At 32.3% G+C, this 25673-nt stretch overlaps 2 protein-coding genes across 3 annotated transcripts; both read right to left on the bottom strand.

Moving 5' to 3' along the window:
* Nucleotides 1-1219: 1219 nt before the first annotated feature.
* Nucleotides 1220-4567, bottom strand: LARP6C (RNA-binding protein). The gene is made up of 10 exons (XM_011002894.1): nt 4054-4567; nt 3461-3542; nt 3273-3367; nt 3099-3170; nt 2920-2999; nt 2741-2819; nt 2596-2643; nt 2456-2524; nt 2221-2352; nt 1220-1756 (listed from the first exon to the last, which is right to left on the bottom strand). Exons 1-10 carry the CDS (start codon nt 4432-4434, stop codon nt 1508-1510), a joined length of 1287 nt encoding a protein of 428 aa, XP_011001196.1. The 5' UTR covers nt 4435-4567; the 3' UTR covers nt 1220-1507.
* Nucleotides 4568-8093: 3526 nt separating this feature from the next.
* Nucleotides 8094-25565, bottom strand: LOC105108548 (two-component response regulator-like APRR2). Of its 2 annotated transcripts, XM_011002893.1 has the most exons (6): nt 25550-25565; nt 10280-10564; nt 9785-10044; nt 9273-9654; nt 8880-8956; nt 8094-8719 (listed from the first exon to the last, which is right to left on the bottom strand). In XM_011002893.1, exons 2-6 carry the CDS (start codon nt 10536-10538, stop codon nt 8432-8434), a joined length of 1266 nt encoding a protein of 421 aa, XP_011001195.1. In that variant the 5' UTR covers nt 10539-10564; nt 25550-25565; the 3' UTR covers nt 8094-8431. The 2 variants fall into 2 exon arrangements, with proteins under 2 accessions (XP_011001195.1, XP_011001194.1); XM_011002892.1 differs by lacking the exon at nt 25550-25565 and having other exon boundaries at nt 10280-10715.
* Nucleotides 25566-25673: the final 108 nt, after the last annotated feature.

Genomic DNA, 25673 nt, shown 5'->3' with positions numbered 1-25673 from the left:
CTCCTTGTGGTTCGACCCCGGTCTTGCCGGGTTATTTTTTACTTCGACACTCCTGCACTTGGGAGAAGACATCAATCTTTTAGTCGTGTCAATGACAACAAAATTCCATCTATAGATCCAGATATATTCGAGACAGTACACAAATATCTAGTTTGATAGATTTAATAAGATTTGTCTAATAACTTTGATCTTATGAAATAATATATTTCTAAATTCCATTTGATTTGAAAATTTATCAAGTCATAGTTTCATGTGTCTAGTGTCTTTCTGTAAACATTTAGCTTGTTCTAATGAATGGTTTGAGAGATGTGTCTGATTTTTCAAAACTAATTAATAGATATTTTAAGATTAAATTCGGATCTACCTCGATTCATATTATTTATTATAAAAACAATTTGATAACTAAAAACAAGTAATTTATTGACAAGTATAATCATGACATGTTCTCTTGCATTGATTAAACCTCTCATCTCACGATAATAATAATTTATATATAAAAAAAATCTCTTTTAGCATTATTTGTGTATGGATTTGGAGTAAAATAACTAATATAACTTTGAAAATATGAAATGACTCTCCCATGGAACACAAAAAGACACCAAAAAAAAAAATACCGAAACTATACTGAAAATTCTGAATTAAGTTCTGAAAGAATTTTTATCTCAATTGAGTTCCCATCCCCAAAGTTTCCTTAAGTTCTTAGTTTAGTTCTCTATCAAGGTCTATGGACTTAGTTTAGTTCTCTATCAAGGTCTATGGAGATAATGTAGTTTTTAAGCATAAATGTATACTTCGAATGGAATGCATAAACGAATATAAATAGTGGACTTGAGAATCTTTTTAAACCTCTGGAGCCCCAGTTGAAAATCAAAACAGGTTTAGGGAGTCAATCGAGAATTCTGTGTAGTTAGAGACTTGTTTGAGAAATGGAAACTAAAATTAAAAACAATGGCACATGCAGATTTCTACGTAGTTGGAGAGTAATTAGCACGACCCTCCAGCCAACTGAGCTAGCAGGCCATTTGGCATTGCATGCAAAATACGTTTATTTATACCAATTTTATAACCATGGCTCCCCCTTTTCTCCTCTATAAACGGGGCTGCAAATGGAGAACATCAAATATGTGTTTTTACTAATTACTTCCGTGATATGACAGGGACAAGATTACAACAAGAGAAGGAGAGAGTGAGATTATCAGAACAGAAAATGACAGAGAAAGGGAGAGGATGCATCCCTCAAATTCATTATTCAGACAGTTTACACAGGAATAAAGGGAACTTGAGACAACTTTCCTACGTAAAAATGGCATTCGAGAAAACCATTGCAATCATTCGATAACGGTTTTCTCAATAAATGCCCATACTATACTATACACCTCAATTTATTAAGAAATACTGGTGCTGCCCTGAGAAATTATATGAGGCCGAAGATTCTACAAAACCAATCTTCTGCTTCTTCAAAGCTACAAGATGGTGACCGGTCAATCAAAAGAGAAATTAATGGACATTACTCCATCATTGAACTGGTCGGACCTGAAGTAACCAACGGCTTGCCTCTACCCACAGTGAAACCTTTGGTCCCATCAGGCATTCTTGGACCATTGCAAGTTTTTTTAGGAGATGCTTCACAGTGAGGGGTGCTGCCACATTTTGGAGGAGCAAGCATACCTCTGGCACAAATGATTTGACCGCGGTCTTTGCCCTTGCCGCGGCCTTTTGCCCTTGCCTTCTTTGATGCCCCTGGATTATCTTCAGCCTAAGAAATATTCGACAAAAATGGTAAGGCGTTAACATTTAACACTGTTATTATTGTTAATTTAGAGCATTGGCATGCATTTTTCAGTATGCTGGGAAAATGGGAGGCCAAGTCTGTTGGAAAAAAATTAGGGGAGAAGATAGAAGAGAAGCATGGTGGAAGGCCACTAATGGCAGGCCAATTCTCTTTTATATCATTATTACTCTCCTTAGAGAGGAAATCCCTACAAACTTGCACTTGGATTACAACTCCTTCAATACATAAATTTATGTTAGTTTATCGATAATTCTAGATACTTAATAAGATAATCATATCATGAATACTTGTGCTTCTAGAAAAACTAAAAAGATATTTTGAATGTAGACTTTACAATTAATTCCGACAAATTCTATCATCCTGGAAGATTGAGAATTAATATATACATGGATGTCAAGATAGGACTAGTTAGACGAAAAGTTACGTACACAACTCTCTATGGCAGACTCTGAATTGTTTGGTTGAAAGGTATCTTCTGTTGATTCATCAAGGGATGAATCTTCTTCCTCCAAAATGTTGTCAAATTCTGACTTTCTGCCCCTGGTGAGAACAGATTTTGGCTGCAATATTTTTTTTTTTTTTGACAGATAGTAAGCTATATATAGTCTTTTGTTGATCAGAACATACTGAGATGGTGCAATCAACAACTTTGTTTTTGCCTACCGAGCATCGAAGCAGCAACCTTACTCTAAGGCCTTTCCTCCAATTCCTTTCATCATTCAACTTTTCAACCTGGTGAACTTAGAAGAAGCTCTCAATTTCATTACAAAAAAAAAAATATTGGCATAGTTGCGTTGACATACCGCTTTCTCGGCTATAACTCGAGTTTCCAGCTCCACAAGTGCGTGCAGCTAGAGAATAAAAGGAAGAGGAACCGTGAAAATTTTCCTCTTAACACTATCCTTACCTGGCTTGGAAAGAAAATGTGTGCCAGTTCATGATTAATACCTTGTTGGTTACAAAGAAGTCATTTTTAGCCCGGGAAGAATTGGATTCTTGAGGATGGCATATTCTGATGGTTTTCGCACTGTTAACAATGGCTATTGTTAATACACAATATCCATGAACCTGATATTTTCTAGAATAACAGAAATACAAACGTCTTGTGTTTCTGTTGTAGACTTGACCTTCCAATCACGCTAAAAATTTTCTGGACATTTTGATGAGAGTGATCGTCAGGCAAATTCTCCACGACAACAATGCGAGACTGCAGGGGAAAAAATAATAATGTTTTGCACCAAGCAGAATTACGTAGAAAATTACTTTCAAATCATTTGTCCAACAGAGAAAGTCTGCGCTGATTTACCTGCAACTCTTCTCTATCTTTATCAGTAAAAGGGAGTTTGCGTTTAACCTTCTTGCCATCTTCAGCTAGAACCTACAGAACATCGATAAAACAACGAGGTCCCTCTGGATTTAACAGTTTTGCTTTAGATAATTGCAAAAACAACGATGAGGCAATTTAAGAGAAAGAAGTTACAAGTTTTGAAGAAGACTTGAGCGCTTGAGCAAGCAAATCATTATCGCTAATAAGGGACCTCATTTTCTTAGTTGAAGCAATAACAGCTATCGGCACTGCAGTACAGCCAAAAAGATATGATAACAACATCGAACTACTTCTACAGCAACATATAGGTCCATAGAGAATAATACTTCAAAGATCCTTACCATAACCTTCAGGATCTTTACTAACGTGCTTGGACATGGACTCATTCGCTAGAAGACTCATGTCACTGAGTTGGTACTCCACCTATTTTAGACACATAGTTCGCAGACTGTAAGAGCATTTCAATACGGGATTCATTATGAACAGAGCATATGTTGTTCAACATAATTGCACGATGACTCGAGTGCCAAAAACTTGTCATGTTGTTTATGAATGGATGTCGAAAATGCAGGCCTGATGAAGAGAAAAAATAGGCATGACATATCAACAAAAGAAGAAAAAAAAAAAACATGATGGAAATGGCTGAGAAGCTAAGAAATATTTGGTGTGCCAAGATTCTTACCATGCATTTGTAAAAATACATTTTGCACCAAAAAACCTTGCCATTAACCAATCAAGCTTGTCATATTACATCACTAATTCAAGAAATTAAAAACCTAGCAGCTCCAATTGATGAATGTGGAAGGCTTTAAAAGAACATGTGAATCATCTAATAAACATAATTATAACTCAACGATACAAGAATAAATGAAGATGAAACTGAGAGCCAATGAAAAATACGGCAGATATGAGGTTTCAAACAAAGAATGAGAACCTGTTTGATGATCTTTTCCCGAAGATCGTCAGTGAGAACACCTCTATTCTTTGAGGGGCAATTAGACATAGCATGATTTGGATTATTAGAGATTAAATACGCAGCAGCATGGTCTTGGTCCCCAACAAAGATCCAATCAGACCCTCCAGCGGCACTATCAGTGGCACCAAAATAGTGAAAGCAAGGATAAAAATAACCTGATATAGGCAATGGGGATGTATTGGTATGCGATCTTGGCACAAATTCAGGTGCCTGCGCATTGAATTTGAAGGACACAGAATCACTATTCTTGTTACTATCATTTTTGGGTTTGGTTGTTTCTTTCATTTCTTTTTCTACACGGATTTCTTCAGTTTTTCTCTCAGGTTGTGCTGGTGCCATCACTGATTTTCTTTGCCTCTCCAGTTAACAAATTCTTGTATGATCTTTGCTTAACATCTTTGATAACGTATAATAGTTTGTTTCTCTCTCTCTCTCTCTCTCTCTCTCTCGCACCTGAAGTTCAGTAACTGCATTGTCCTAATATTGAATCCATACTCGGCGCATAAATACAGGCATCTGTGCGTTTCTAATTTTTTTTTTTTATATTACACTAAACCGTTGTTCAAGGGTTTGACCAGTATTTTTTGAGGATCACAGCCTGCTAAATTTTGCCAAATGGATAGTTTCTTACCCCTGCTCTTATTTCTCTCCTAACATTTCCTAAAATATTGCTGCAAGGATGAGTTAGTCATAGGAAAACCAAGTTCCAATCTTGATGTGGACATGTTTTGTCCATATAAATTAGGTTCATGAAATGATTTGCTGTATCTATATTTTTCGTTCCACACGAACGTACGTTATGGGATATAGTTTTCATATATTTTTTTTTTCTCTCTCGGTTGATGCGGGTGCGTCCCTGATCGGTACAGTGTAGAATGCTCTTCCGTATAGTTAGTTCATCAAGAAGTTGCAGCTTCCATTCTCGTTGCAGCTACACGTAACCGATGCCAATTCGGCCCATAGTTTATCTCATGGTTCAGGCCTGAAATGAAACGTTATCACCATTTCTGTCCTAGAATTGGCGTTGAGGTATAAGGCCCAGCCCTTAAGATGCCTGGAGAATCCTTCTGTTTCCCTTCGATTTTTGAACTTTCCAAGTGGTCACGTTTCCACTGTCATCATCTCCGGATTTCGAATTCTAATAGAATTGTAAGAACATGTCGGCTGTCAGTGAAAATAGATTAGTTTTCTATTGACAAAAACCAGCGTGAAGATTAATACAAGTGTATCATCGAACCAGTTTCACATGTAGTCTCTCTGTCTTAATTTTAATTGGATTTTAAACATATCTTAAAGTAAGTGAAGTGTTATATCTACAAGAGACTATTTTTTAATGTGATTTTAACAATATACTAAGATCTGGTCTACATAAGAGTTGTTGGATTAATTTGCTAGTTTAATTTTTTTTATTAGAATAATAATATTTTATTTTTAAAAAATAATTTTATTTATTTATTTTTATCAAATTTGTTTAGCTGAATCAACTAAATTACAGTCAATCCCTTATATTTTATGAATTGGACTCAATCTACATCAAAAACAAATTCAAATTGGCATCATACTCTGAATCTAGCAGGCAAAATTTAATGTGTACCTAAAATCTAGAATTCTCGAACACTTGTCCACCTAACCACTTGTTTTGTTACATCATGGCATGCGATGCTTGAAAATGGTATGGAATTGGGAATATAAGCGTTCATAACAAGAATTTAAAAACCATGCGAGCCCCAGTCATCAGTGAAAAGGTTAAAAGTTGATGAGAGAAATCAAGGGAGTCAAAAATGTCATAAAAATCAAATACCAAAAGCTAGGACATCATTAGATATGATCATGAAACGCAAGATAATTCTCATACTCAACATCATGAAAACGCATATGCAAAAATAGAGTGGCGAGATTGATAAAACCAATGCTTCAAAGGGGGAGTAAGAATCACAAAAGTACTAAGCTCATGTTGTCTGCTGTGTCTTATGATCACAAATCCACCTTCTTCTTGAAAGCTAATGTTAACATAAAGGATGGACAGAAATTCTTGAATAGAAGAAGAAAGGTGTTGGCTGGCCTTTTTGCTTGATACTTTTTTTTTAGGGGGGGAGGGGCTTTCCCTATTGATAGCTTTCTCCAATTTTCAAGTTTGCTAATTATACCAGACCTATCAGGAAGTATCATCATCTCTGGCTGGTCCTTGAGGGAATCTTCAACAAGGAATGTTTTTTTTTTAATCTTAGCTACTGCTTGTATTCTATTCTGTATCACCTGAATAAAAGAAGCAGAATAGTCCTTTGAATTGAAAAATCCTGTGTGCACAAATTGTTCAGGGTGAGAATTTAATGAGAGGATCCATCATTTTCACTCACTTCTTTCACCAAACAATTTACACCTCATTTCAAGTGGACCTATCTGTGCTGGTTCCTTCATTATAACTTGTCTACAAGATTCTCTCTGTTTGTGAGAGAGACTGTTTTGTCATGGACCCAGATAAGCATTATACTTGATTGTGTTTTTTTTTTAAAAAAAAAAGTGGGATCCTGGGTTAGGTGAAAGGATAAAATCTAGGATTTTTGACAATTGACTAAGCAAGAAGCTGTTTGGAGACCACATAATTCAGTCAAGCTGGCACAAAATCATATACTGATAAGCTTCATTATAGCTTTAGAGTTTAAACTTGTTTGCCTAATGATAAATGTTTCTCAAAATAGAGAGGGTTATTTTATTGATTTAGAGAATAGAGAAGCCATGGACATTCAAGGATAAGAACAGCCTAAAAAATATTTGCAGCGTCGTGAGAACCGAAGAGTGGGATGAGGGGAATCAAATTCTGCAGCTCTAGCTGTATTTTTTCTTGTATTTACCAGAACAGTAATCCGCAATTGGGCCTGAAGTCGTGATCATTGCTGGCCAGATTCTCGCTTCCCAAACATACCTTATTCAGTTTGGATAGCAGAAATGAATGCTTTGGTGAGCCAAATTTGGAAGAATAATGTCAACTCCATGCTTGTCCATCTTATCTTTTCCTTGAATAAGAACCCTGATTCTAAAATAACTTGAGAGTACATAATCGGAAGAAAATAAAGGAATATAAACGTATAATATTCTCACTGGGATGAGTATAGATCTTGTCTTGTCATCTTGCACAGCCAAAACACCACCACCACCAACCAATTTGAGCATACATTGAAACAATAATTTCTTTGAGGCGTGTTTAGGCTCATCCTTGTCCATTTAATAATGGCCATGGAGAACAGAATAATTCCCAAAATATCACAATCATGATCACAACAATTACAAGTAACACACCAAGCATCCAAAAAGGGTAAAGGGTAGCTTAGGGAGTGACCGGATAATAATATGGTTGGACCAACTGGGAATGTAAGGTGACGAAGCTGACACCCTTTTCTTGTTTCGAGTGCTCGTGTTTGGCTCAGCCCTTAATGAAGGGCCCTGAGCCCTTAATGAAGGACCTCCTGGTTCTGATATTCTTATCGGGAAGAAGAAGAGTGCCTAGAGAGGAAAAGAAGGGAATTTTTTTTTATTTCTGCAATGTCCTCTTCCAAGCATAGAAATTAAAAATACAGTTCAAAGATACTGTGCCTAGACTGATAATACCTTTCAAAATTCTTTGTGAAGCTTCACAAATACCCTAAGGAACAATCCATTGATAATGAAATATTCCTGACTTCCTGCTTATGTACCCCAAAGGGAACTGGCAAAAATTACAGAAGATTTGGAATCCTATGATTATCCTGGGTGAAATTTTTGGCTGCGTTACTTCAAAATTTATTTTCCTTTTCTTGGCCTTTCAGGCAACAGATTGAGGACCTATTACGGTTTTCCACGTCAGAATTCCACATTCAGAAGTCTCAAAGCAGACGAGAGGGCATAAAATGCGCACCAACAGTCAACAAGAAGCAGGTGTGCTTCCAGCGAATGAGTTCAAAGTTGACAGTTTAATATGCTAATTCCACCTCAACTTCAAAATCATCAAAAGGAAACTGTTGAACGACAATCTCTGGCAAAATCTATTCCAAAACCTCACGTTTCCTGGAAAAGTTTGGCAAACACAAGTTCTAAACAATGATGTTTGGAAAGAATATCAATGGTAAGAAAAAAGGCCTAGTCTATTCCATGAACACAAAGGGTCTTAGAATTTTATACCAATTCCACCCAAATACAGACTCAATTTTAAGCCAGAAAAAAAGCTAATCCTGCAAAAATTAACAGCGTCACTCATTCTCAAGAACCTTTCCTTTAATTATGTGATTTTTCTAGTATTATTTCTATAATTATATAATCCTATCATGTATAGTTTATCTGCAAAATTCATGGTGGACAAACTCTATACATCTTCTTTTCCTGATCTGTGAATGTGACTTTTCCAGCTATAGCCCTCAGATTTTGCATCTTCGTCATCCTCCATGCTATCACCTCCTGTAGTGGAGGTCCCTCCTGTGTTTACAGCTAGCTGCAGAGGACCTTGGGGAGAGCCAGACTTGGAACTGTTAGCCTTTGAGGAGTCACCGTACTGATCTTGGGCCATCCACAACCCCCCCAAAACAATAGCAGATTGGTTTGCGGGGGCGGAGGCTGTAGCTGGTGCCACTCTCCGTGTATGAAGTCGGTATTTCTGCAACAAGAAGAAAGTTCCATCAGAACTAAAAAACTTGATATGTCCCTTGCAATGAGAAAGGGAAAAGGAAATTGCTTCGATACTTGATGCGTTTTCTTTCCTTTTACCCATGCTTCTATAAATGAAGCATGAGAAAGAGATGAAATGGAACACTCACTTGCAAATGACTCTTTACTTCGTCATTGGTCAGGCCATCAACTTGCATAAGTTCTCTAATCTGCTTGGGAGTAGCAACTATAAAATGCACAATAGAATCGAATTAGATGCTTCTGAAAATTGAATCAATGAGCAGAAATGCAATGCAATAAAAGAAAAATTCTACTTTCAATTTCCAGTGGATTCATCAAGTTTACACATTGTTAATCTCTCATCTCATCTCCATGTTTCTAGCCAATATAAGAATTTACCTAAACTCTTCATGATTTTCATCTTTCAAGCCAAGCATAACTATAATTTTGCATCCCATCTATCATTCTCATCCAACAATATACATAAGCCCACACAACCATGATTCTAAAACCAAAAGACCTGGATTCCAATTTATACTAACCTTGAGCGCCTCCAAGTTGCTGTAAAGCATTGACAAACTGGCGGTGCAACTCTGGTGACCAGCACCTCCTATGCTTCCTAGAACTCTGCTGCTGGGATTGAGGTCCATTTCGTAAATTTGATTCTGAATTCGGGGCAGTAGTAGAAACTGATCTACTACAACTGCTTCTTGAACCTGTAGAGTTGGATTCCTCTTTTATGCTCTTAATTCCAGGAGTTAAAAGAGAAAGAGCAGGAACCGGCAATTCCTCTCTATTACTGTCATCCTCTTTCCTTAATGAACCAGGGTAGGCTTTAAATGGCATAAATGTTCCAGCTGCAGTCCTGCCTTTACAAGCCTGGAATGCATCCTCATTCACATACTGATTTGCTTTCTTGTTTGTCTAAAACAAAACACAAAATCATAAAAATAAAAAAAGAATAAAAAAATCATTTTCCATGTTCTCTTCCTTTTTAAGACTTCAAGTTAAAAACACATCACATGAACTTCAATTAAAGTTATTATTTTTATACCTTAGATTCTAATTTGAAGTTTTGTTTTGCATCAAACAAGTAATCAGTAGAGGGATGATGATCATCAGTAATCCATAACTGAACGGAACTCATCCAGCTTTTCTTGTCTTTAGAGTCTTTCTCCTTTATTAAACCATCACTTTCACGATCATCACCATGATCATCGATTTTTTTCTTCAATGGAATGAATTCTTCCAATACTGGTTGTTGATTGATTGATGTTCCACATTGCATCAACTCCTCCCTCACAACTTGAATTGCTGCAACATGAAACACGGCAGTAAAAAAAACATTGATCACATCATCAACAACCAAAAAAATCCGTCTTAAACTTAGTTCTTTAAGCCACAGACAACCCATTAATCAAAATCATCAAAAAAAAAAAAACAAAACCCATTTTTCCAAACTGATTTTTCCATGGATACAACTCATGAAACTGAAAATCCAAAATAACCCATTAATCGAAACCCATTAAAGAAAAGGGTGTAAACCAACCATCATTCAGAAGGAGCATGCAAAGAGGTAACTCTCGTTTAAAAGCATCGATCTTTCTCTTTTCTTCTTCCAAGTCATTAAGAAAACTATCAATTTTCAAACCCTTCACTGCAGCATCACCGATCATGGAAACCTCCTTGAGAAAATCAGTTATCGTTTCAGGCAAAAACGTAAATTTTTTTATTGCTGAAGTAAATGTTTTTGTTGTTGAAGAAGGCCTAACGAAATCCAAGCTCAGTTCAGGTGGAACGGAGCCCATTTTTTTCTTTCAAAAAAGACTAAAAGTTTATCTCTGAAGCAAAAAGAGAAGAGGGAGAGATGCAGCAGACATAGAGAGATCTACACGTATATAGAGAGAAAGAAAGGATTCTCTGGATTTTCAAGGGTTATTTTGTCAATAAAAAAGGAGAGATTCTGTCTATGCGTTTTTTTGTCGTTAAACGTTATGTATTCACTTTCGTTTCTCCGCATATTTTATCTATTTATTTCTATAACTATTTTACCTCGCTCAAGATTTGGTCCCTCGCGATTTTTATTTAGTTTGATTTGGTTCTGTTTCTATTTTTTTTATTTTTCTTATATTATTCCAATATTTAATTTTTAACCAAATCGTGCTTCAATAAGGGTCAAATTCTCTGTAATGTAAAAAGATATTGCTCTAGCACTATCAATAGATTTTAAAAGGGGGGGAAATCCACGGTTGGATTAATCCTCATTAATCCAAACATATAAAGATGAAATAAAAAAATAATGAAAACAATCTTTCTTAAAAAAGAAAAAAAAAATTAGATGAGGTCACCAAAACTTTCAAATAAGATAACACAATAAAAGAAAAAATAGGAGAAAAATAAGGTTTGATTTTAAAAAGAATAGAATAATAAAGAATGAAACCAAATACAATAAAAAAGAGAAATCTCAAAAAACACCTAGGCCACCCGATTAAATCTACTTTCTAAATCATAAAATTGAGATAATTTGATTGAAAGGAAACCAAAGAAAAAAAAATTATTTTTCAAGATGAACAACTTTAAAGAGTGTAACTGAAAAAAAAAATGATATCAATTCATGTAAACTTTTCAAAACCATGAATCTAGCTAGTAATTAAATCGAAAGCAACCTATATAAAAAAACCATCATTTTAAAATGCGAGTCTACCAAATGACATGACTCATGACTCAACTGACCTGAGGCTCGGGATATGTAGGGTTTCAAAATAAATTTGGGGAGAATTAATCTGGTGTGAAATGATAAAAAAAAAATATAGGTTGACCTATGACCTAGTCAACCTATGGCAAACCTATCAAAATAGGTCAAAATCTGTTAACTATTTTCCTTTATTTTTTTAAAAAATGATGTTATTTTTATTTTTTTATAAAATAAAAAGATTTGGTTAACTTAAATCAACCTGCTTAACTTATGACTCAGTACTTGTTCCAAATAAACTCCCAAAAAATAAGAAGATGATCTAAAATTTTGAATTAATTAGAAAAATTAAAAAGAAAAATCAAATTAACAAAAAAATCAAAAACAAAAAAAAAATCAAAAGAATTAGAAAGATGATCAAATTTAAAAAATAAATAAAAAACCAAGATCAAGGATCAAATGATAAAATTAAAAACAAATTAGAATTTGATAAAAGAGCTAAGAATCAAGATTTAAAATCAAAACATTAAGAATCAAATCTTAAATATCATCAAACTTTGAGTTAAAGGGAAAAACTAAAAATAAAAATCAAATTAACAAAGAATAAAAAAAAAAGAATCAAACATTAAAAAAATAAAAAAAAATCAAGATTATGGATTCAAGGATAAAATTGAAAATAAATTAAAATTTGATTAAAATGCTAATAATCAAACTTAGAAATTAAAACATCAATAACTAAATATGAAATGTTACAAGATAAGAGGACATAATTTTTTTTTTTAATAGCTAACACAAATTCCAATGGAGAGGAGAGAGAGAGAGAAGGAAAAAAAACAGCGGTCAAGTAACAACTCATTACTATAAAAAAACCACACGCAATTCCCTACATGAAAGAAAACATCATGGAGCTTCAAACACTTTAATGGAAGTTGGTGTTCCTTCATTAGAAGATTGCTTACACGCTGTTTATAGAGCGCAAAGTTGCTCTATGTGCCAATTAGGGGTGATTATTTTCGGTCTGGTCCAGTTTTTATCAAAAAAAAGTAACCAAACCAAAAAAAATTGAAAAAAAAACCCGAAACTGAACTGAAACCGGGTCAAACCGACTGGTTTCGGTTCGGTTCGGTTCGGTTTTTTAGGGGAAAAACCGGTTCAAACTGGTTTGGCTCGGTTTTCTCGGTTTTGGCTCGGTTTTTTTTCAGTTCAGTTCGGTTTTTTAGTTTTTTTGTTATGAAACCGAAACCGAACTGAACCGGCTGGTTTTTTCAAAATTTTAATCGGTTTTTTTTTCAGTTCGATTTTTTCTATTATTTTTTTTTCTGGTTTTCTCGGTTTAATCGGTTTTTCGGTATTTTTGCTCACCCCTAGTGCCAATAACTTTTTTGTTAAATAATTTTTTAAAATAAACAAAGACTAGATCCCGTAACCCACTTTAATAGTAACTTAAAAAAGATAAGAAGTAACAAAACACCTCTAAACACAAGCATTAAGAATTTTGATTTTATGAGCAATTTAGTCAATCTAATTTAAAATATAAAGGTTAAAAACAAAAAATTTCCCTTAATGTAAGTAAATGAATAAAAATATGGGGTGGCCATAATGCCCCTTATGATTTTAGTAATGAGATTTAAACCGAATTATCCTCCTATCAGAGCTAAATGTTCTTGTATGACAAAAGTAAAATGATAAATTTACTTTGTAAATCAACAGTAAATTGTAAGTATATGCTCAATAAAATACTAGTTTCTTTTATCATCTTATGTAATGGCATGGAATGGTTTATGTTGTCTTTTTTATTAAATTTCTATTCTACTTTTTTATATCATTTCAATACTCTTTTGTTTTGTATTTTGATCTATTAATTGTTATAAAAAGAATGTTTGAAATTGTGTTTGATCATACTATTATTTTATTACAAATTTGAGAAAACAAATCCTTTTATTAATATCTTAATGACATTTCTCCATTCTCATTAAGTTTTGTCATGATCATCTTTCGCGAAAGAACAAGATATATATATATATAAAGGAATTGAGGGATGATGATATTGGGATATAATAGTAGAAATACCAAAATGAGTAGAATAAATAATAAAGGGACCAGATAAGTGCTATAAACCCCAATTGTTTTCTACTAAATGAATTGTACGAAGAGTGTTTGCAATCCAATTAATGTATTTTACGCGAGCTTCACTAATATGTGAACGTCTGTGAACAATCTCATTTAATTTTCCTTTAGCTATCAGAATTTGGATAGCTATGGAAAGGGAAGGGGGTGGTTAATCCCAATAAATCGAATAATTAATAGAAATCAAGCACCAAAAATATGATTTTTGAATTACGATACAGTGTATAAATTGATCTGAATAAAGCTTTATATAGAGTGGATTAAACAAAAAAAAATAAGAAAGAAACGTCAGGATATGAATTATATATATATATAAAGTGAATTAAAATGCTTTTTACTGTGTAATTTTATCATGCAAGCCAACAGTATCAAAACACTATTCAGGACACCGAAACTACTCTTCAAGGCAATCCTTGAGCCTTCGCGCTCCTTCAAAGCAAAAACCTTTAAGAAAAGACGGTGAAAAAGTCGTTTCCCAAAAGCTCAAGATCACCAACAGCAATTTTGTTACTAGTAAACGCACTAAAAAAAAAAAAAAAGTGAGAACGCTTTCCCTTTTTCCTCCAAAAGCTGGTCTAAGTTTTTTTTGAACTGGGCAGGTAAAACATCCCGAATCTGTCAAGTTGACTCACCAAGCTTCACAGTCAAATAAAGGAGCACCAGCATAAATAAATTAAACACGACCCTTTTTCTTACGTTTCTTCTTCAGAGGTCAAGAATCATTCATTTCCATGAAGGAACACTCGTAGGCCACCAAGATGGAATAACATTGAAGCAAAGTCCATATCATAATCACCTCCTTTTGTACTTTTACTTCCTCTCAAAAGCATATACCAGTGAGTTGTTTTCCAAATATTGCAACTGGCAAGATTTTATTATATGTTGCTGGTTTAGTGCTCTTCAAGGAAAAGAAAAGAAGTTCTTTCGTTGATTCTATAACCCTATTTCATGTCCGTCAAAAAATTATGTCAGTTTAATAATTTAAATTATTAAATAAAAATTTAAATTATAATTTATATGATTCTCTGGTATAAATTGTATAACGCTCAACGGTTGACGCACAGGCGGCTTATGGAATCCAGATGGGGCTGGTCATAGAGAAGTCGGTGGTGCATTTATTACATGCAGCTGAATCTTAAATGACATGCTAAGATCTTGTCTAACCTACCATTTTAATTAAATACTAGACATTCTAGAGATATTATGCTCTGGATATAGCAGTGTTAACGTAAAAAAAGAGAAGAAGATAGACCTGGAATAGAATGGATCAAAGCACACAGGCATACGCATTGTTCGTGGAAGGTAAGTTCTTCCTCTGTTTTTTCTCGTATCAAGTGTGGAAGAAGTCAGTCGAGCTCACGTTACATTGTTATTTTATAAAATGGAAATCAAATCTGTAATTGTTTTTCCTCGTCAAAACCTAAGAGATGAGAATTATTTCTCTCATTCACTGGCCATTGGCCAACTTGGCTTGAATAAAGAAACAAACAGGTGGGTGGATAGATTCTCTTTCAAGAAATTAAGGGACACTCAATGCATGTGAAGCGGCTTGTATTCAAGACAATCGTCGAATTTGTCAAATTCTTAACGTGGGGTTAAGCTTATAGATAAGGAATCTGGAGGAGGATGAAGCGTTGGTGTTGCTGTTGCTGTGGGTCCCGAGTCTTGATATTGCCAGATTTTTCATCTGGAAACGTATATCTTCCATGGAATTAATTAAGAATCTCTCTCTCTCTCCCCCCACATCATGACCAAACCTGCCACGCACTTTAATTAATTCTTTAATTACGATGGGAACCTGTCTGTTCGTTTTGCAGAATCGCTTCTTATCTCGAAAGACTTTTTTTGTTTTGTTTTAATTCTGTATGGAAACGTGTAGTTTTCCTAGGTGGTGTTTGGTGTGACGGAAGTGCTTGTTTTTTTGTTTTTGATGGAAATATATTAAATAATATTTTTTATTTTTTAAAATTTATTTCTGATATTAAAATATTAAAGAAATAATGTTTTTAAAAAGAATTCAAATTCTTACCGAACTCTCTTTGGGCGCCACAAACGCTGTCTAATTGATTGAATCAATACCGGTTTCTCGCATCTGCTTGAGTTGTGTCGGATGCTGGTTACACGCTGAGACTTTATGCATTTACGTAAATTACCACTATACCCTTATCGACAGTGAGGGGCACAAATAACATAGCCCGTGTATTTATTCGATAATAAATAAATAAATTATTGAAATATATTGTAATGCTAATAATTATGGTTTATTTAACTATTGTATAATGATAAAGAAAGAACATACCTCGTTGTGTGGTCTTACAACTGTTTTGCAAGGGCGTTACTTTTCACTTTTCTCCAGTGCGTTAGTTTTTATAGCTTTAAAAATATATTTTTATTTAAAAATTATTAATTTGATTTTTTTTAGTGTTTTTAATAATTGTGTTATGATGTTTTTAAAAATAAAAAATATTTTTGTTAAATAATATTTATGTAGTTTTATATATTAATGGTAGAATAATACTTTTAGTTTAACCTATATATACTTTATTTGTATTTAGATTAAAACTATGCATTCATGATATATAGATAATTCAGAATTTTAGTTTTTTTATATTTGATATTAATTATTTTAATAATTTTAATAAATTTTTAAGTAAAAAATATTAAAAAAAACCCCACATTACAATTACTATTAGATAGACTTAGTTTTCAATTGATTGGATCCATTTCAATGTTTTACATGTCGATTATATTGGATGCTAATTACAAAAAAAAATCTTTTTGTTACATGTAAGTAATCAATGTATCCTTTGTTATTACGTGCATAGATTATCATTGTTAATAGTATAGTGAGTGTCTATTTATTATCGTGTTAATATTCATAATTACAATTTGAAAAATAGTTTTTTTTAAAGGAATTTATAAATTATAATTTTTTTATAATTAGGATTATAAAAAGATTTTTTTAGTATAATATATACGAAATTATAACATATATTAATTAATCAAAGACTTTTAAAACTATAATTAAATCAAAATAAAGCTTTCATGATCCCTTTTACAAAGATATTTGAAATCACTTAACAATTACAAAATTATGACGTAAATCAAGAGGTTTTATGATGACATTTCTGGATAAATTTTTTTTTAAAAAAGACTTGCTTTATTTATTTATTTATTTTTAATTTAATCTCAACTTACACTAAAAAGGAATGCGGTCCATGTATGACCTTTGAATTTCTAATTTTGATCCCTTGCCATTTAAGGCTTTATATAAACAAATAAATCCCACTCCTAGATCCATAAAATCATGGCACCTGTCCTTTATAGAGCAAGTAATATGGCTACAGTGTCCAAGTTTGAGCTTGTTACTGGATATGGAGTTACATTCAAAAGAAAAACAGTACATGGAGCAAAACAAACAATTCTAAAAGTTCAAGGACTATAGTTATGTTCCGTTTACTGAAAGCTTGATGAAAATTTGGAAGGACTGTATACCCATTTTTTCCCTGAACAAACTCAAATTGGTTTATCGCAATTCATGGGAGATTTACAACCTTATCAGCTAGGATGTTTTTGTCTGATTAATTAAAGAGTTCTTCTTTTTTTTCAAAGAGTTGAATGACTGTCCTTTCTATGCATGGAAACGGTGTCGGTGAGACCTAAAAGTAAGTTTAGTTGACTTTTAAGATGGTTGTGTTGATCCAACGAAAAAGATAAAGCACAACGACACATGAAAAAAAACAAAAAAAAGCACATAAAAAATAAAGTAATGCCATTAAAAAAATAATTAGAAAACTAGAATATTTTCTTGAGTTATAGATGGCTTACATAACTTCGCTTTGAATTTTAAGTCCTAAGACCCTCTTTCTTCCTCTTTCTCTCATTTCTTTTTTTTTTTTTTTTTACCTTTCTCACTCGCTTCTCGCTTCTCCCCACCACCTGAATCTCTCTTTCCCCAGCGTAAAAAAACACCCAAAGTAGCCATAAAGCACCCATCTCTCTCTACATCACCCATTTCTCTCTCTCTCTAGCTTTACCCGTCACAACCTCTATTTATCTCTCTCTTTACCAACGATAGAGCACGCACATTTCGGCCTAAACAGCCACCAGTGGCCACCTTCGTAACCCACGTTAATAAAACAATTTATACTTGTGGCAAATAAAAACTGTATCGTCAACCATGTTCACACCTAATTGAATATTGCACTTTATAAAATGTGGATTATATATAATTTATTGATAATTTTGACTCTAACTTATCATATAAAAATGCATATTATCCTTGTTTTCAATCTTTATACTAGTCTAGATATATATGGATGTCCAACTAGATGGTAGACAAATAAAAATTGAAAAAAATCTATTCATTCACATAATGAGATAGATATTAGATAGAGACATTCAATGAATGGTTATAACATATGTAGTTAAAGGGTCATAACAGAAATATTTTTGAAACTAAACAATATAGGCTATTTTTTGTATTTATTTTAAATTATAAATTAACAAAATTACGTGTTTGAAATTTATAAATATACTAGTTCTCATATATACCTAAGCCCTTCAAGATGGAAAACTAATTGAGGTCAACAAAAATCAACTTGATTGCATAATAGTATGAATGCCAAATAAGGGCATTTCCAATATAGATGTCTCATGTTCAGTTAAACAGGACATAATAAAAAAACTTAAGAACATAGACAATGCATATAACAAGATACTCAATTATTTATGTTGTATTTATTGTTGTTCATAATATAATTATATTTAATATATATTTTATATTTTTAAATTATATTTTGTATTTTATATGTATACTTGGTTAGGATGTCATATATGTTATATGCATCGTCTTTATCTACACAAAAAGTTTCCTAGTACATGGATTCTGATCCGATTAAACCTTTTGTTATGTGGTTACAGGAGTTACACAAATCAAAGGCCATGTGGAATGGGAATGTATTTTTGTTTTTATATAACAAAAACTACTAATTATTCCATTAATTATTTTATAATTCATGTTAACAAAATATACCTTTTCTTTTATTATGCAGGATTTGGGTAAGATGTACCATAAATTCTATAGGTTGATGTCGCTTTTAGATCATGTGATCCTATACATCATGCAAACAAGTTTTTATTACATTACATGTCTTAAGTATATAAAGATGGATCATGACTTGCTCACAATGCTTATTGAAAGATGAAGATGGGAAACTCACACATTCCATCTTCGTGCAGTGAAGATGATGCCTATATTACAGGACGTTGCTATTATGCTTACTTACCTATAGATAGGCAAACAGTTACTATTGTGGGTATCCAAAATAAGGTCACTCGATGCAAGTGTGCATTCAAACAAGTAACCCCTCCTAAAATGTTCAAAGGAAACGCTTTATGCATGAAATGGCTTTGAGAAAACTTTTCTAAATTACCTGGCAATTATGATGATGAGATCCTATGATGGCATGTTAATGCATACTAATAGTTTAATTAACATATTGATTTGTCTGTATTTAATTTAAATTCAATATTTTGTTATGTAGCTATGTTGAACATACATACTTCATATGTTTGGCAATATACTTTTCATATATCTTAGTGGAATACATGCACCCTTGTTTTACCTACCCTACCACCATTAAGGATTTCAAATCTATTCCACTATATATTTTAGGTTTAGGTATCCATACATGTTTATATAAGCATTTGTGTCAAGCTAGATTTGAAAAAGCAAAGTAAGTTGGAGGATGTTTATTACTTTTACAAGTAAAATAAATATAATAATTTTTTTTAAAAAAAATTGTATTATGTTTTTTTATGTTTAATTTGGTTACTAATTATTGTATTTTTTTTAACAAAAAGCTATCGTCATGAGAAGATTTACATTTGTGATGCCCACGAATTAAATCTAAACTTGTTATGTCTATTCAGATTTTAGAGGTTGAGCTACAACTTCCATTAAGATACAATTAATATGCTAATGATAATATAAAAGATGTTGTTTAGATTAAGAATATTTTTCATGAAAACATTATTTAATAAGTTCATTGCTTATTTATTAACAAATGGTGTTGGGGTAGATATTTTGAAAATAATCCAACCTATATTCTATCATTTTATCATTGCGAATTAAATAAACAACAGTCAAATTAGGTATGTTAAATTAAGTTGCAATGTCGATGTTACATAAAACAATGAGATAATTTTTTTATGTTGGAAAATATTGAGAAGTAATGTTGAAAAATAATTGCTTATGTTGATGTTTGTAAATGATGGGAAATAATTGTTTGCATTGATATTGGTAAATGATGCAAACTGTCCTTTTGTGTTAATGTTGAGATTTATTTATATTGAAAAATATTAGAAAATAATTGTTTGCGTTGATGTTAGTAAATGATGACAAATAATTGTTTTGTGTTGATGTTGAATTTTTTTTATATTGAAAAAATTAAGAAATAATTTTTTGTATTGATGTTGGTAAAGTATGAGAAATAATTGTTTGTGTTGATGATGTCGACTTTTCAGTCAAATAGGGCATAATAAAAAAAAAACTTATGAATATAGACAATGTATATAACAAGATACTCAATTATTTGTGTTTTATTTATTGTTGTTTGTAATATAATCATATTTAATTTACATTTTATAATTTTAAATTATATTTTGTATTTTATACGTATACTTGGTTAGGATGTCATATATGTGACGTGCATCGTCTTCATCTATACAAAGAGTTTCTTAATACATGGATCCTGATCCGATTAAACCTTTTGTTCTGTGGTTGCAAGAGTTACACAAATCAAAAGCCATGTGGAATGGGAATATATTTTTGTTTTTATAGAACAAAAACTACTAATTATTCCACTAATTATCTTATAATTCATGTTAACACAATATACCTTTTCTTTTATTATGCAGGATTTAGGTAAGATGTACCGTAAATTCTATAAGTTGATGTTGCTTTCAGATCATGTGATCCTATACAAAAAAAAAAAAAAGTCAATGATAAAATGATAGAATATAGGTTGGATTATTTTCAAAATATCTACCATCATGCAAACAAGTTTTTATTACATTACATGTCTTAAGCATATAAAAATGGATTATGACTTGCTCACGGTGCTTATTGAAAGATGGAGATGGGAAACTCACACATTCCATCTTCGTGCAGTGAAAATGATGCCTATATTAGGACGTTGCTATTATGCTTACTTACCTATAAATAGGCAAGCGCTTACTGTTGTGGGTATCCAAAATAAGGTCACTCGATGCGAGTGTGCATTCAAACAAGTAACCCTTCCTAAAATGTTCAAAGGAAACGCTTTATGCATGAAATGGCTTTGAGAAAACTTTTCTAAATTACCTGGCAATTATGATGACGAGATCCTATGATGACATGTTAATGCGTACCAATAGTTTAATTAACATATTGATTTATCTATATTTGATTTAAATTTAACATTTTGTTATATAGCTATGTTAAACATACATACTTCATATGTTTGGCAGTATACTTTTCACATATCTCAGTGGGATACATGTACCCTTGTTTTACCTACCCTACTAAGGATTTCAAATCTATTCCACTATATATTTTAGGTTTAGATGTCCATGCATGTTTATATAAGTATTTCTGTCAAGCTACATTTGAAAAAGCAAAGCAAGTTGGAGGATGTTTATTGCTTTTACAAGTAAAATAAATGTAATAAGTTTTTTTATTTTTGTATTATGTTTTTTTATGTTTAATTTGGTTACTAATTATTGTATTTTTTTTTAACAGAAAAATATCATCATGAGAAGATTTACATTGAGATGCCCACGAATTGAATCTAAACTTGTTATGTCTATTCAGATTTTGGAGGTTAAGCTACAACTTCCATTAAGATACAATTAATATGTTAATAATGATATAAATGATGTTATTTGGATTAAGAATATTTTTCATGAAAATATTATATAATAAGTTCATTGCTTATTTATTAACAAATGGTGTTGGGGTAGATATTTTGAAAATAATCCAACCTATATTCTATCATTTTATCATTGTGAATTAAATAAACAACAGTCAAATTAGATATGTTAAATTAAGTTGCAATGTCGATGTTACATAAAACAATGAGATAATTTTTTTATGTTGGAAAATATTGAGAAGTAATGTTGAAAAATAATTGCTTATGTTGATGTTTGTAAATGATGGGAAATAATTGTTTGCATTGATATTGGTAAATGATGCAAACTGTCCTTTTGTGTTAATGTTAAGATTTATTTATATTGAAAAATATTAGAAAATAATTGTTTGCGTTGATGTTAGTAAATGATGACAAATAATTGTTTTGTGTTGATGTTGAATTTTTTTTATATTGAAAAAATTAAGAAATAATTTTTTGTATTGATGTTGGTAAAGTATGAGAAATAATTGTTTGTGTTGATGATGTCGACTTTTTTTATATTGAAAAGTGTCGAGAAATCGATGATGTTGGTAAATAATGAGAAATAATTGCTCACGTTGATGTTGAATTTTTTTATATTGGAAAATATTGAAAAATAATTGTTTGTTTTAATATTAGTAAATGATGAGAAATAGTTTCTCGCGTTGATGATGTAGAAATTTTATGTTGTAAGTAAATGATTAAAAATAATTGCATATATTGATGCTGGTAAATGATGAAAAATAATTGCATTGTTGATGTTTCAAAAAGTTGTGTTGAGTTTTTCTTTAAAAAATGGTATAGCAGTTGCTCCTGCTATATACATATTGGTCTTGAATTTATGAACATTGATCATCCCTCTTATGTTTCTTTATTTTATTGAGATGCATTATCTAAATCATGTAGTGAGATAATCTAGCTTTAAAAAACACTTCTCATTTGATATAGACACGAGTGATTTGTTGCATTTTATTAGTCATTTAGGTAAACACACTTATTATAATAGAATGATTCACCATCTCGAGTATATATCGATGTAGGATGCATGAAGAAATTTTATTTTTAGAGAGGTGCATCCTGAAATTTCTGAAAAGAAATACATGGGTTAGTACCTAAGTATAACACACCAAATCAGTACACCAAACCCAATGCATGTTCCTCCACATGAGAAGATGGAGTACAAGCCACATGCACGATGATTTTGAAATGTTGTAAGTATTTGTTACTTTTTTATAGATTTGGATAAAACCATTGTAGTTTATTTATGGATTAATAATTTTCATTTGCTTCATATTAAATTATATAATTATTACATGATGGTCGACGTACTTCGACTAATTTTTATGATGATGATGATGATGAACTTGCTCATTGTTATGTATTTTCTTGATTTGAGATATATCATACTACACTTGACATATTAGGAAAGACGTTGAGTCTAGATAATAGTGGCTTATATGATAAGACTACATAAATAAATGAGAATTGTGCTATTGATTAAATTGACCCATCTACTCGTCATCACAACGGACATAGATAGGCTTAGATGTATTAGTATATTGTGTATAATTATATAGTGTTATTTTTTTATTTAGAATTATTTTTATTTTTATTATTTTTGTAATATTGTTTTAATTAATTATCATATTGATTTTAAAGTTGTCTTTCATATTATGAATTTTCATACTTATTTTAAAGAAGCATAATTTAAAATCATTAATTAATAGCTGAACATGTGAATAGATTATTTAAAATTTCAAATCATTTTTTTTCCAAGTTAAAAAAATGCACAATGTTATGTTTTGTTATTGAAATTATCATTTATCTTTAAAAATAATTAATAAAAAAATGTTTAAAAATAACCCAATCAATTTGAGATTATAAGTAATAAATAAAAATGATATTAAATCTCAATTATAATTTGGGTGATTTATGGGTTTTTTAACTTTAGTTGTAATTATTTAATGTTTGTTTTATATAAATTTGAGGTTGATATTAAAGTAAAATTATATTGGAATAACACAACTACTATTCAAATTAACATCTATATATTGAATAAGCGTTGTTATTATTATTATCATTGGCTGGTATTTAATACATATAGTATTCAAAATAACAGTTGTTTAAACACTGGAGTCAAAGGATGATATTTCCCGATACTTTTCCATACTAGCCACTGGTTATTTCAAGTTGAAAACAGCAAGAGGGCCATTATGGTCAAATCAATGAAACGTGCCCCTCGTCTGTTGTTCGGCGGGGTTTCACATTCTTCTCCAGAATATAGCGGTCAAAGCGATAAGGTTCTTTTAATTCTGCCTCTAATGAAGGTAATGATGGCATGGAATGGAAGAGCCTGGCCATAGGGATGCAGAGTCTCTAAGGCCCAAGAAAGAAAGAAGGAAAGAAAAGAAAAGGCACGGTCAATTCAAGAAAAGATAAACAAAAGTGGAGGCGTGGAATTTTACTCTCGAGAAAGGAGGGGGGAGAGAGAGAGAGAGAGAGCTGAGATGGCTTGACCATCTGAGCTATCAATTTTAATATTTGATGGCCAGGACAAGGCATCTTATTCCTGGGGATCACCCTGAAGAATCCAATAAATGGTATGTGTGAAGAATCCAAAAGTGTTCATACCTATCTATTTCAAGAAGACGTACAGATGTAACCATGGACTTTTCAAGGAGTCATGGCATTCACAAGACAAATTAACGTCTATAGACTCTATACATCTTTAAATTGAATTTTGGATCGGATGATATCAGAAATAATGAGAGAAACCAGTTTGGTGAAGATTGTAATGGCACATGATGATGATGATGATCTGAACAAACAAGGAGTGCTTAGATCTTCTGCTGAAGCAATTCAGTACAGTTTTTGCATGCGATGCCATGTTCAATCATTCTCACCAGAGCATCATAATGGTAAAGACTGTCAGCTCCAAAAATGGTTGGGGTAATTCGCTATTGAACTCGGAGCATGTAGAAGAGGCTGCAAACATTAACACTTGCAGTCAATCAAATACTGGACAGATTTATTTATTTTCAAGAAATGAATTAGAAGAACAGGTCTCATTTCAATGATTAGGTAAGTTGACACGCAAGTAAAAGATAGACCAGAATTCGCAAATTGATTGGAAAGGTACCCTCTACCGTGCTCGAAATCCACACTCCGAGCAAAGTATACTGTGTGTAACATGTCACAAAAAACTTTGTACTAACTAAAAAATAGCTCCTTTGTCAACAGATTGATAAACTTCTTGTACATTCAGATGAAGCCAGTACTCCGTTTCTTTTAACAAGAAGACTTACATTCCACGAATTACTCGAGACCCCCTTTTTTTTTTGCCTTGCAAATGTTGCCGTGAGATCCCAGTTTGACTACTCCAAAATAATGGAAGACTAATTTCATTACTTCAATGGATCCATGGAAACCCCAATTGAACGCAGTGGGAGGGTTTCTTTAGAAACAACCATAAATCATGTTCAACAGTGTTATGTCGACTAGCTAGTAAAGAGTGTGAGCTTGCAAGGGTGACCTAGTTTTTCTGCTAGATTCACAGTGCTGAACGGGCCAATTCTTTTCAGGAAAGTTGCCAACCAATTTGCATTGAATCCAAATAAACAGCGAATCAAAACACCTTATATGAGAGGGTTTCGACGCGCTCCTAATCGCCCTCAAAAAGCATCTTTCACGTGATGACAAGTGCTCATGTTCATGGCGGCATTTTGCGACCCCTTCTCACGAGAGGTATCTTTCTGTCTTGTTATTCTTCCATTGCCCTTGTCAAGATGGAATCTTGTAAGGGTCCCTTAACATCTTGTGAGGCTGTTCTTGTCATCTAGGGCTTCGATGTCTCTGTATACTTTTAGGAGTTGTTTGAGTAGCATTATTGTTTGTTCATGCTTGCTGCTTGAAAGAATTCCACTTCTTTCTGGCCCCATATCCTGACACAATCATTTTTACCCCTTCCTCTTTTGACATCTTACCCTGCTATTTGAACTCTTCGAGGATGATGACTCTTCACAATTTTCCAATCGTAGTTTTTGAATTTTAAATTATTATTCAGTATAATTTTAAATTGTTTTGATCTCTTAATATCGAAATGAACTTAATTTGGACTCCAGTTAACAAAATTTTCCCTAGAACAAATCTCTTGATTGTTGTTCCTCGCATATGCCTTGGATTGGACACGTTAA

Source organism: Populus euphratica, unplaced genomic scaffold (genome assembly GCF_000495115.2).
Source record: "Populus euphratica unplaced genomic scaffold, PopEup_1.0 scaffold192.1, whole genome shotgun sequence".
Taxonomy (NCBI): Eukaryota; Viridiplantae; Streptophyta; class Magnoliopsida; order Malpighiales; family Salicaceae; genus Populus; species Populus euphratica.
This window is presented reverse-complemented; position numbering and strand designations above follow the sequence as displayed.